The sequence below is a fragment of the Bos taurus genome, chromosome 6 (assembly GCF_002263795.3).
Source record: "Bos taurus isolate L1 Dominette 01449 registration number 42190680 breed Hereford chromosome 6, ARS-UCD2.0, whole genome shotgun sequence".
Taxonomy (NCBI): domain Eukaryota; kingdom Metazoa; phylum Chordata; class Mammalia; order Artiodactyla; family Bovidae; genus Bos; species Bos taurus.
The window spans coordinates 57,090,081-57,101,191 of record NC_037333.1 but is presented as its reverse complement, the minus strand read 5'-3'; the positions used below and the strand labels follow the sequence as shown (position 1 = coordinate 57,101,191).

At 42.5% G+C, this 11,111-nt stretch overlaps 1 protein-coding gene across 1 annotated transcript; it reads left to right on the top strand.

The window, feature by feature from the left end:
- Nucleotides 1-892: 892 nt before the first annotated feature.
- On the top strand, nucleotides 893-2,606 carry LOC132345584 (lysosomal-associated transmembrane protein 4B-like). The gene has a single exon (XM_059887889.1). The coding sequence runs from the start codon at nucleotides 1,132-1,134 to the stop codon at nucleotides 1,519-1,521; it is 390 nt and encodes a 129-aa protein (XP_059743872.1). The 5' UTR covers nucleotides 893-1,131; the 3' UTR covers nucleotides 1,522-2,606.
- Nucleotides 2,607-11,111: the final 8,505 nt, after the last annotated feature.

Here is an 11,111-nt window from a genome sequence, read left to right as displayed (position 1 = left end):
AAACAGTCATGCTTATTTTAAGCATGTCATTTGTCATGATCACATTTGTGAATTTAAAAGATCATTATGGCTTTGGTATTTCAAAAGGCTCAATGTTAATGGTTTCTGCATGCTGGAGAATACTTTGTAGAAGGAATGCTGGCATTTACATATTTATGCTGGCAAACTACAAAAGCCTAATTGTGGAATTTTCTTTGCTATGTAGCTGGGCTGATGTCAAAACCATTAGAGAAGTCACAGTATGAGCAGTATGCTAGTAAGGACACATTCCCAATTATACAAATATAATATGGGGTCACGCTATGCAGCATAAAATTGCTAGTTGATCCGTCCACTATATAAAAGAGTTAAATTGGAAAGCCACTTTTTTTTTTTTTTTTTTGTAAATGGTATCGGGATTATCTACATTTATAAAGGGCTCTGAGTTCTTCAAAACAACATGGCAATTTGCTTCTTCATGGCCAACAGAGTGTGTCTGCTACTGTATTGGATCTCTCTGACTTCTGTCTCTGACTCTAGACTTTTTTCCCAAATGGTTTCATTTGAGTAGTTTAGGCCCATTCAAGAGCATCTCCCTTTTAAGTAACAAAGTCAACTGATTAGAGATTTTAATCACAGCTACAGAATCCTTTTTGTATGCCATATAAAATAACCTAACCATGGGAATGATATCTTCCATGGAATAGCAATCTAGAAGATCATCTTAAAAGTGTGCCCGCCTTGAGTTTCCTTGCAAAGGGAAGCTCACTTCTCAGACGGTACCCTTGGTTACCTCTGATTACCTCAGCTAAATGCCCTACTAGACACCAGCAGTCATGGCCATGGATTTGGGACTCCGTTTTGAAAGAGTTGACTTTAATTTGGTATTTCTTTTAATTTCAGGTACAAATAATAAAACAGACATTCTGGTGTCCCAAATAATTGTCATTATTTGCATTTCCAGGGCTGTTCCCCTATAAGAGTGGGTATATATGGGAACACTTCAAAAATCAGCTGTTGTGGTCTGTCAGAGACAGCAGCTAGGAGCCCTTGTGGGTGGTGAGCAGGGCGGGGAGAGGGAGCCAGAGTGGAGCCAGAGTGGCCGAGGAGGCAGCAGTAGCCCAGCATGCCACTGTGCGGGCAGCCTGAGTGATGAAGATGGTGGCCCCCTGGATGCCGTTCTACTCCACCAGCTGCTGCCTGTGCTGCCATGTCCCAGCTGGCACCATCCTGCTGGGCACCTGGGACCTGATCTTCAATGCTGTGGTACTGCTGGTTCTGTTGAGTGCCCTGGCTAATCCAGATCAGTATCAGTCTTCAAATTCTGAACTCGGAGGTGGCTTTGAGTTCATGGATGATGCCAACATGTGCATTGCCATCACAATTTCTGTTCTCACGGTCCTTAACTGGGCAATGGCTGTGCACGGAGCATACAAGCAACATGTGACCAGGATCATCCCATTCTTCTGTTACCAGATCTTTGGTTTTGCCCTGAACACTGTGGTTGCAGTTTATCCAAATTCCATCCAGGAATACACATGACAGTTCAGTGCAGCTCAGTTCAGTCCCTCAGTCGTGTCCAACTCTTTGCGACCCCATGGACTACAGCACGCCAGGCCTTCCTGTCCATCACCAGCTCCTGGAGTTTACTGAAACTCATGTCCATCGAGTCGGTGATGCCATCCAACCTTTTCATCTTCTGTCATCCCCTTCTCCTGCCTTCAATCTTTCCCAGCATCAGGGTCTTTTCCAATGAGTCAGCTCTTCATATCAGGTGGCCAAAGTATTGGAGTTTCAGCTTCAGCATCAGTCCTTCCAATGAACATTGAGGACTGATTTCCTTTAGGATGGACTGGTTTGATCACCTTGCAGTTCAAGGGACTCTCAAGAGTCTTCTCCAACACCACAGTTCAAAAGCATTAATTCTTTGACACTCAGCTTTCTTTATAGTCCAACTCTCACATCCATACATGACCACTGGAAAAACCACAGTTTGACTATATGGACCTTTGTTGGCAAAGTAATGTCTCTGCTTTTTAACATGCTGTCTAGGTTGGTAATAACTTTTCCTTCAAGGAGTAAGCGTCTTTTAATTTCATGGCTGCAGTCACCATCTGCAGTGATTTTGGAGCCCAAGAAAATAGTCTGCCACTGTTTCTCTATCTATTTGCCATGAAGTGATGGGACCGGATGCCATGATCTTAGTTTTATGAATGTTGAGCTTTAAGCCAACTTTTTTACTCTCCTCTTTCACTTTCATCAAGAGGCTCCTTAGTTTCTTTGATTTCTGCCATAAGGGTGGTGTTCTGCATATCTGAAGTTATTGATATTTCTCCTGGCAATCTTGATTCCAGCTTGTGCTTCCTCCAGCCCAGCATTTCTCATGATGTACTCTGCATATACATTAAATAAGCAGGGTGACAATATACAGCCTTGACATACTCCTTTTCCTATTTGGAACCAGTCTGTTGTTCCATGTCCAGTTCTGTTGCTTCCTGACCTGCATACAAATTTCTCAAGAGGCAGGTCAGAAAGTCTGGTATTCCCATCTCTTCAAGAATTTTCCAAAGTTTGTTGTGGTCCACACAGTCAAAGGCTTTGGCATAGTCAATAAAGCAGAAGTAGATATTTTTCTGAAACTCTCTTGCTTTTTCAATGATCCAATGGATGTTGGCAATTTGCTCTCTGGTTCCTCTGCCTTTTCTAAATCCAGCTTGAACATCTGGAAGTTTATGATTCATGTATTGCTGAAGCCTGGCTTGGAGAATTTTGAGCATTACTTTACTAGCGTATGAGATGAGTACAATTGTGCAGTAGTTTGAGGATTCTTTGGCATTGCCTTTCTTTGGGATTGGAATGAAAACTGACCTTTTCCAGTCCCATGGCCACTGCTGAGTTTTCCAAATTTGCTGGCATATTGAGTGCAGCACTTTCACAGCATCATCTTTCAGGATTTGAAATAGCTCAACTGGAATTCCATCACCTCCACTAGCTTTGTTCGTAGTGATGCTTCGTAAGGCCCACTTGACTTTACATTCCAGGATGTCTCTCTCTAGGTTGGTGATCACACCATCGTGGTCATGAAGATCTTTTTTGTGAAGTTCTTCTGTGTATTCTTGCCACCTCTTCTTAATATCTTCTGCTTCTGTTAGGTCCATACCATTTCTATCCTTTATCGAGCCCATCTTTGCATGAAATGTTCCCTTGGTATGTCTAATTTTCTTGAAGAGATCTCTAGTCTTTCCCATTCTGTTGTTTTGCTCTATTTCTTTGCACTGATCGCTGAGGAAGGCTTTCTTATCTCTCCTTGCTATTCTTTGGAACTCTGCATTCAAATGGGTATATCTTTCCTTTTCTCCTTTGCCTTTCCCTTCTCAACTGCCTCCTAATTTTCCTCACAAAGATGATATCATGTCAATGAATCCTATCTGCTTGGTCCTCATTATTTTTCTGTTTATCAGCATATCTTGACTTTTAAGGATTATTTGATTAGCTATGTTTGGAACTGCTACTGATGCCTCAATGGCAGGAACTCCTCTGATGTCCTGGTTTATGTTATCAATAGTGACAGTACAATGCTGTTATCCCCATACCACTGCCACCCTACGTGTCTGCCTAAGCCTGGAAGTGGGGCGTAGCTGAGAGCAACAGCTTAATTTTACTTCTGAGATGAGCTCTGAGCTTATTTCTTACTGAAATGCCAAAGCCTAAAATTGTAGATGTTAAGTTGGAGCTCTGTGGTTTGAAACCTGGGCTTTAGCTAGAGCACTGTGATAGAGTAACTGTAGACTTCTCTCTGTGGGGGTCAGGAGGGGTGGGGTGGGGTGGGCTCCCCTAGTCTTCCCTCTGCATCAAAATTTTCAACAATCTGGATGAACCTTTGTCCAAGGAGTCTGTTGTATGTGCTGAACCCCAAAGTTGAAGACATTACAACTTTTCACTCCCTTTTTCTCTTTTGAAAGTGTAAAATAAAGTCAAAATTAGACCCCCACCCCCCAAAAAAATCAGCTATTGTTTATTGTGACTGGATTGGCAGTGACCGCTATGTGTTTCTGTTAGTCACCCAGTCGTGTCCGACTCTTGCTACCCCATGGACTGTAGCCCACTAGGCTCCTCTGTCCATGGGATTTCTTAGGGAAGCATACTGGAGTGGGCTGCCACTTCTTGCTCTGGAGTATCTTCCTGACCCAGGGATGGAATCCAGGTCTCCTGCATTGCAGGCAGTTTCCTGCATTGCAGGCAGATTCTTTACCAACTGAGCCACCAGGGCTATGTGTTTAGCTGCCTCTGTTTCCTTTTTCTCTAGGTGTTAAAGCCAGACCACACTTCTTAGTCTGGCCCTCAGGCATGGGTCTGGTAACTCACCTCCTCCACAGTTCTTCCCTCCCTCAGTTTCTTGCCATCTGGGAAGCTGGAAATCAGAGGATTCTAATGCCCTAGGTGGTGGTGGAGACACAAATTCCAAGGAGCCCGAGTCCTGAGTAATTGCCCGAAAGGGGATCATACAAGCGGGCTGCCTGACCAGCAACACCTCTATTGAACTAGTCTGTGAGTGAAAATAGACTTTTTGTGTCAAGCATTGGCAGGCTGGAGCTGATTGTTGTAACAGTGAACCTCCCCTGACTGGTACAGCTGGATTTTACACTGCCTATGGCTGTGGAGTCCATAACTGATCCTTAGATACGTATTGTAGACCTTCCTTATCTGCAGGTCCAACCAACGATGGATCAAGCGATATTTGACAAAATTTTCAGAAAATTCCAGCAAGCAAAACTTGAATTTGTCACTCTGGCAAACATTTGCATAACATTTACATGGTAATTATATTGTATAAGTACTTTGTATTGTATTGTATTATATTGTATAATTTACATTGTATTAGGTTATTATAAGAAATTTGCTGCTGCTGCTGCTGCTACTGCTGCCAAGTCACTTCAGTCGTGTCGGACTCTGTGTGACCCCATAGATGGCAGCCCACCAGTCTCCCCCGTCCCTGGGATTCTCCAGGCAAGAACACTGGAGTGGGTTGCCTTTTCCTTCTCCAGTGCATGAAAGTGAAAAGTGAAAGTGAAGTCACTTGGTTGTGTCTGACTCTTAGCAACCCCATAGACTGTAGCCCACCAGGCTCCTCCTTCCATGGGGTTTTCCAGGCAAGAGTACCGGAGTGGGGTGCCATTGCCTTCTCCAATAAGCAATCTAGAGATGATTAAAAGTACATGGGTGGATGTGTGTAGATTATATGTAAATACTATACTGCTTTATATAAGGGACTTGAGCATCCATTGATTTTGATAACTTCAGAGGTCCTAGAATCGTCCCTAGTTGTGCTGAGGGACAGCTGTATCATTAATCTGTTTGTTGTCACTTTTGTTACTTTATTTGTTAAACAAAAAGCACAATCTATATCCTATTCTATTAAAATTCAAGAAATGTAAGAAAATATTTGTTATATTGGGCGGATTAAATAGTATTCAATTTCTTTTTTACTAAACAGTTGAAGTTTTAGGACAATGTCTGCATGAATCTACTTGTAACATGGAAATGATTTAAATTTTTTTTACTAGTTAAATTGTTCTCTTGAAATTAGTAAAATACAAATCTAATTGGTTTTCCTTTTATTAACCTAATTAATTTATATAAATATTGCTCCAGATTAAAGCCCAAATATTTTGAGAGCAACCACAGTGAAAACCAGGAGATAAAATGGCTGCTTATCAAGTCAGCTCCTACATTTTCAAGTTCACCTTTCTTACCTTTTGTTCTTATACAATGACGTCATTGTTTGGAATTTAGCTATTTCCAGTAAACCAATGTGTGATTTTTAATGACCCTACTGAATGATATTTTATTTTGTATACTGAACTCATAAAAAAGTCAATAATGTAACCCAGTTTTTCTAATACAATATCTTGATATTTAATAGACAAACATATTTTGGAAACTCAAGGTAACATTTTTATTATTCCATGGACTTTATTGACTGATTTCAATCAAGGTAGAAATACCTTTGGTTTGAGTTAGCCTATCCCCACAGGAATGAATTATTAGAAGAAAGATAAGAGAAACAACAGAAACAACGATATTAATATAAACAGTGAATAGAACAGAAAAACAATGTTTGAATTATGATAATTTGAAGTAATAAAGGTGACCAAATGCAAGAAAAATGAACATAAGGATACTCAAATGAGTGATATCTGAACTAGAAGAAAAGCAAAAATCAGCATAGGCAAACATTTTGTAAATTATAGACTTAAGAAAAGGGAGAATAAGAAAAACCACTCCAAACTAAAAGAGACAAGATGTATTAACTGAAGACTGTTAGCAAGGAGAGAAAGGAACGTAAAGAGTATGAAATGTTTAAGAAAAAGGAGCAAATCCTGTAATTTGTGACAACATGGAGGGCATTATGCTAAGTGAAATAAGCCAGACAGAAAAAGACAAATACCTCTGATATCACTTATATGGGAAATTAAAAAAAAAAAGAACTCATAGAAAAAGTAGGATGGTAGTTGCCACGGTTTGCGGGTGGAGGAAATAGGGAGAAGTTGGTAAAAGGTTACACATTTTAAGCTCTAAGAAGAATAAAGTTTGAGGATCTAATGTATAACGTGGTGCATTGGCAGGCAGATTCTTTACTGTTGAGCCACCAGGGAAAGCCCTATGGTTGAAATTTGCTAAGAGAGTAGAACTTAAATGTCCTCACTCACTTTTCACCAAAAAAAGGTAAACATATGAAGTGATGGATGTGTCAATTAACTCGATGGAAGGAATCCTTTCACAATGTAATATACCTCAGTGAAGCTGGGGGAAAAAAGAAGGAAAACAAGCTTTAAAATGATTTCAGATTTCAGTTCCAGGGTTCAACTTGGCTGTGACCTAGTTACTTTAGTACTCTGAGTTCAAGTGCCCCCAACTCTAACATGAAAATAATGATATCTCATAAGATGCCTGCAAAGCCGTCTTAAGCTTTCCAGGTCTAAGCACGCAGTAGAGTCAGCCCATCTCCTGTCAGATCAGTTCTCTCTCCTTCCAGGGTAATTAAGTAATACCTGGGCCTGTGACTGCTCATTCACTCCTTATTCCCCAGCCTACCTATAATTATATATGGTCCTGTGACTACGTTCTCACCAGTGGAATGTGAGTGGACACTAAGACATTGGATGTACCTCTTATGTGCCTCTTCCTTGATTAGAACCAGTGGAGGTCCAGCTTTGACCATGTGGGTGAGGCCAAGGCCACAGGCCCTGAATGACAGCATGGAGCAGACCTTCCAACAGTCTCGACTATTTGGCTCACATGCTTCCGGGAAACAGCAGTATCAGATCAGATCAGATCAGATCAGTCGCTCAGTCGTGTCTGACTCTTTGCGACCCCATGAATCGCAGTATGCCAGGCCTCCCTGTCCATCACCAACTCCTGGAGTTCACTGAGACTCATGTCCATCGAGTCAGTGATGCCATCCAGCCATCTCATCCTCTGTCGTCCCCTTCTCCTCCTGCCCCCAATCCCTCCCAGCATCAGAGTCTTTTCCAATGTGTCAACTCTTCGCATGAGGTGGCCAAAGTACTGGAGTTTCAGCTTTAGCATCATTCCTTCCAAAGAAATCCAGCTTCCATTAAGGGAAGCATCTGAGACAAAATGAGGAGGAGGGTCCAGACATGGCCAGAAGCATCATCAGAACATGAATAAGCTGTGCAGTTTGTGAAAGCCATCAGCGAGCCCTCGAGTCAAAGTCAGCTGTCAGACATTTGGGAAATTACCAAATTTCCCAAATTTGAAATGAAGTATTTGGGAATGAAGAATTTGATTTCCCAAAATTGAAATGAAATTTGAGATGAAGTATCAGAGTCTAGGTAAGAACCCAAGTCTCCTTCTTAGACAAGTGTTTTTTTCTTTTATTGGTGGAAAGGAAAATAAATAAAACCTTTAGGAGGTCAAATGGCTTTCCCAGAACTGAAGGAGAATTTTGGTTCAACCCATTCTGAGCTCAGTGATAGAGCATAAAACTTCCTGGAAAATTATGTAAAAGATAACCTGTTTGCTGTATAGCTTGCTGGAAACAGGTCCATGTTGACACCAAGAAAACTACCAGAAGAGTGCCAGGGCCAAATTCCTGCTTTGTATTTGCAACTTCCCTTCAGCAATGAAAAACCCTGTAATCTCATGAAAAAAGTGCCGGGCAAGGTCACTGACCAGGTGAATCATCTCCCTGGGCTGTTTCCTCATAGGTAAAGTAAGAGGATTGGACTAGTTTTATGCAAAATTTCACCCGGCCCTAGGCCTGAGGATAGATATAAACTTTGTGGCTTTACTAAGGGAGGACAAGGAAAAGTATTGGTTTTGTGGGTGGGGGTGAGATAAAGCCGGGGGTGACTTTTCAGAATTGTACTGAGGGTGTCATGAGAGCATTGCATCAGATACTCTTGATGTGCCCAGCTCAGGAAGTAAATGATGAGTAAGAAATTGTAGCTGACCTTGAGGAACTCAGAATTAAGCAGAAGTCTTGGTGGGAGTTAGCGTGGGACGGGGCAAGGGAGAGGGCATTGAGGGGAGTCCAGGGGAATCTAGGGGAATCACACAATCTCTGATTTGGTTTCTTACAATGAAATAGCAACTCCTCAGCGATGTCACACAAGTGTATGTTCCTCGGTTCTTTGTCTCGTCACAACAAAGATTTGGAGCAACGGACATTAAAGCCCTTGGCGCATCACAGCTCTCAGGTCTTGGACAAACCGTGCTACAGCTCTTAGGCAAATCAGTGTTACAGCTCTATTTTATTTAGAAGGTAGCAGGAGAGTGAGGGAGAGAGAGAGAGAAAGAAAAGAGTGCACACACGCGGGAGAGAAAGTCCGTGAGAAAACGCTTTGGCTCCTCCTTTTATATGTTTCTTTTTTCTCCACCTGGGCCTGTCCTATGCAAATTTGGCTTAGCCAGGAGTGCTGTTTGTTCTGCCTGAAGTTTTCACTCTGGTCCTCGGACCTTCCTTGTCTTTTAGCCACCGCCATTTTGGACTCCTTTTCCCTATTCTACCTACCTAACAGAAAGCACATAGATAAGCTGACCAGGACAGCATCTGGAACAAAGTGGTACCTACAAGATAATTTACTGTCATGACCAATGTGGCAGAGTGTTAGACTGAGTGACAATCTCTCCAGGCTGCCCCTTGCCCACCCCCAACTCTGCTCTAGATGAAGACACTACTTTATTGGGTTGCTCACAAGTGGGCTTCTTTGGGTGTGAAACACTCTCTGAGGGAGGCAAAAGACTGGGATGCAGAGTTAAAAAGAGCTGAGAAGGGACTTCCCTGGTACTCCAGTGGCTAAGACTCTGTTCTCTCAATGCAGGGGGCCTGGGCTTGATCCCTAGTCAAGGAACTCAATCCCACACACTGCAAGAATTTTCGTGCTACAACTAAAGACCTGGTGCAGCCAAATAAAAAAAATATTGAAAATAAAAAAAAATATATAGCTGATAGACTTAGAGGAGAGACTAAGTGGTCTAATAGTAAGGAATTCAGTGAGGAGAGATGAGAAGTGGAAGGAAAATGGCTCTTGGGCTTGGGAGAGGAGAGGCACAGGAGGTGGGTGATGGCTGAGAGGTTATGGGGTAAGAGAACTGAGAGGTGGGGGGCAGGGAGGGCTGTGTGTGTGGGGGGGGGGCAGTTAGAGGGAGGAGATGTAAAAGTGTAACAAGATTTGGAATGGGATCCCCACCTTTATTTTTGAGAGATAAGTTAAAGAATAAAGGCTTCCTTTTTTGAATGTTTTTTGCTGCTTGTGCCTCTTTAATTCTGATGTCAGTGAAACACAGAACCACAAAGGTTTGGCATCCTAAATCCTCCTACTACATAAATACATAATTGGAATGCTTTGTGGTGATAGAGGTATTTATTGATACAAAGGCCTGTGGGCATCACGGGAGGAGCATTTCTTTCTCCTGAACGGGTCAGAGAGAAGGAAGCAATTGATCTGTTTGTGGGCTGGGTTTGACTCTCCCTGGATAAATGATCTTGGTAAAGTCACTCAAACTCGACTTCCTCATCTATAAATGAAGAATGATTAAAAAATGCCCTCCTTAAAGGGCATTTGCACAAAGATCATGTGAGGCATTGAATATATAACATGAAATGGAGAGGCTGGTGGGAGTTCTAGTTGAGAGTACGGGTTGTGAGGTTGGATACACGTGGGTTTGAATTTTGGCTCAGGATGCTGTGGACAAGTAATAGGTTACCCAATGGTCAACACACAAAGAGCTTTACACGTGCCTGGCACAGGAGAAGCACTCAAGTGTTACTGAATTTTCTTTGCAAATCTTGAAGCACTATGAAAGTGGCTATTACTAATTTTATGATTCAGATTAAGGCCCAAGAGTGTCAAACTGTAGAGGTAAAAATGCACAAGGGGTGGGGATGAGGTCCTGTGTTAGTTTCCTGCTGCTGCTGAAACAATGATCACAAACAACACAAAGTTATGCTTATAGTTCTGGAGGTCAGTCTGAAATGGGCTAAAGTCAGACTGCCATGGGGCTGATTCCTTTTAGTGGAGAATCTGTTGCTTCAAGAGTCTGACTCCATTCCTTGGGTGAGAGCCCCTTCCATCCATCTTCAAGGACAGCATCAGAGTGTCTTCTCTCCTCTCTGGCCCCTGTTCTGTCCTTGCAACTTCTTTCTAAGGACACTTGTGATTTCATCAGGCCCACCCAGATAAGTTAGAAACCTCTCCCCATCCCAAGATCTGTAACACAATTACCTCTGCAATTTTTTCTTTTGCCAAATAAGGTGACATGTTCACAGATTCCAGAGATTAGAACATGGTCATCTTTGTTTTTGTTTAGTTTCTAAGTTGTGTCCAACTCTTCCCAACTCCATCCTCTGTCCAGGGGATTTCCTGGCAAGAACACTGGAGTGGGTTTCCATTTCCTTCTCCAGGGGATCTTCCCAACCCAGGGATCAAACCTGGGTCTGCTGCACTGGCATGCGGATTCTTTACCACTGAGGGAATCCCCGGTGGTCATCTTTGCTGTTGCTGCTAAGTCACTTCAGTCATGTCCGACTCCGTGTCCACCAGGCTCCCCTGTCCCTGGGAATTCTCCAGGCAAGAACACTGGAGTGGGTTGCCATTTCCTTCTCC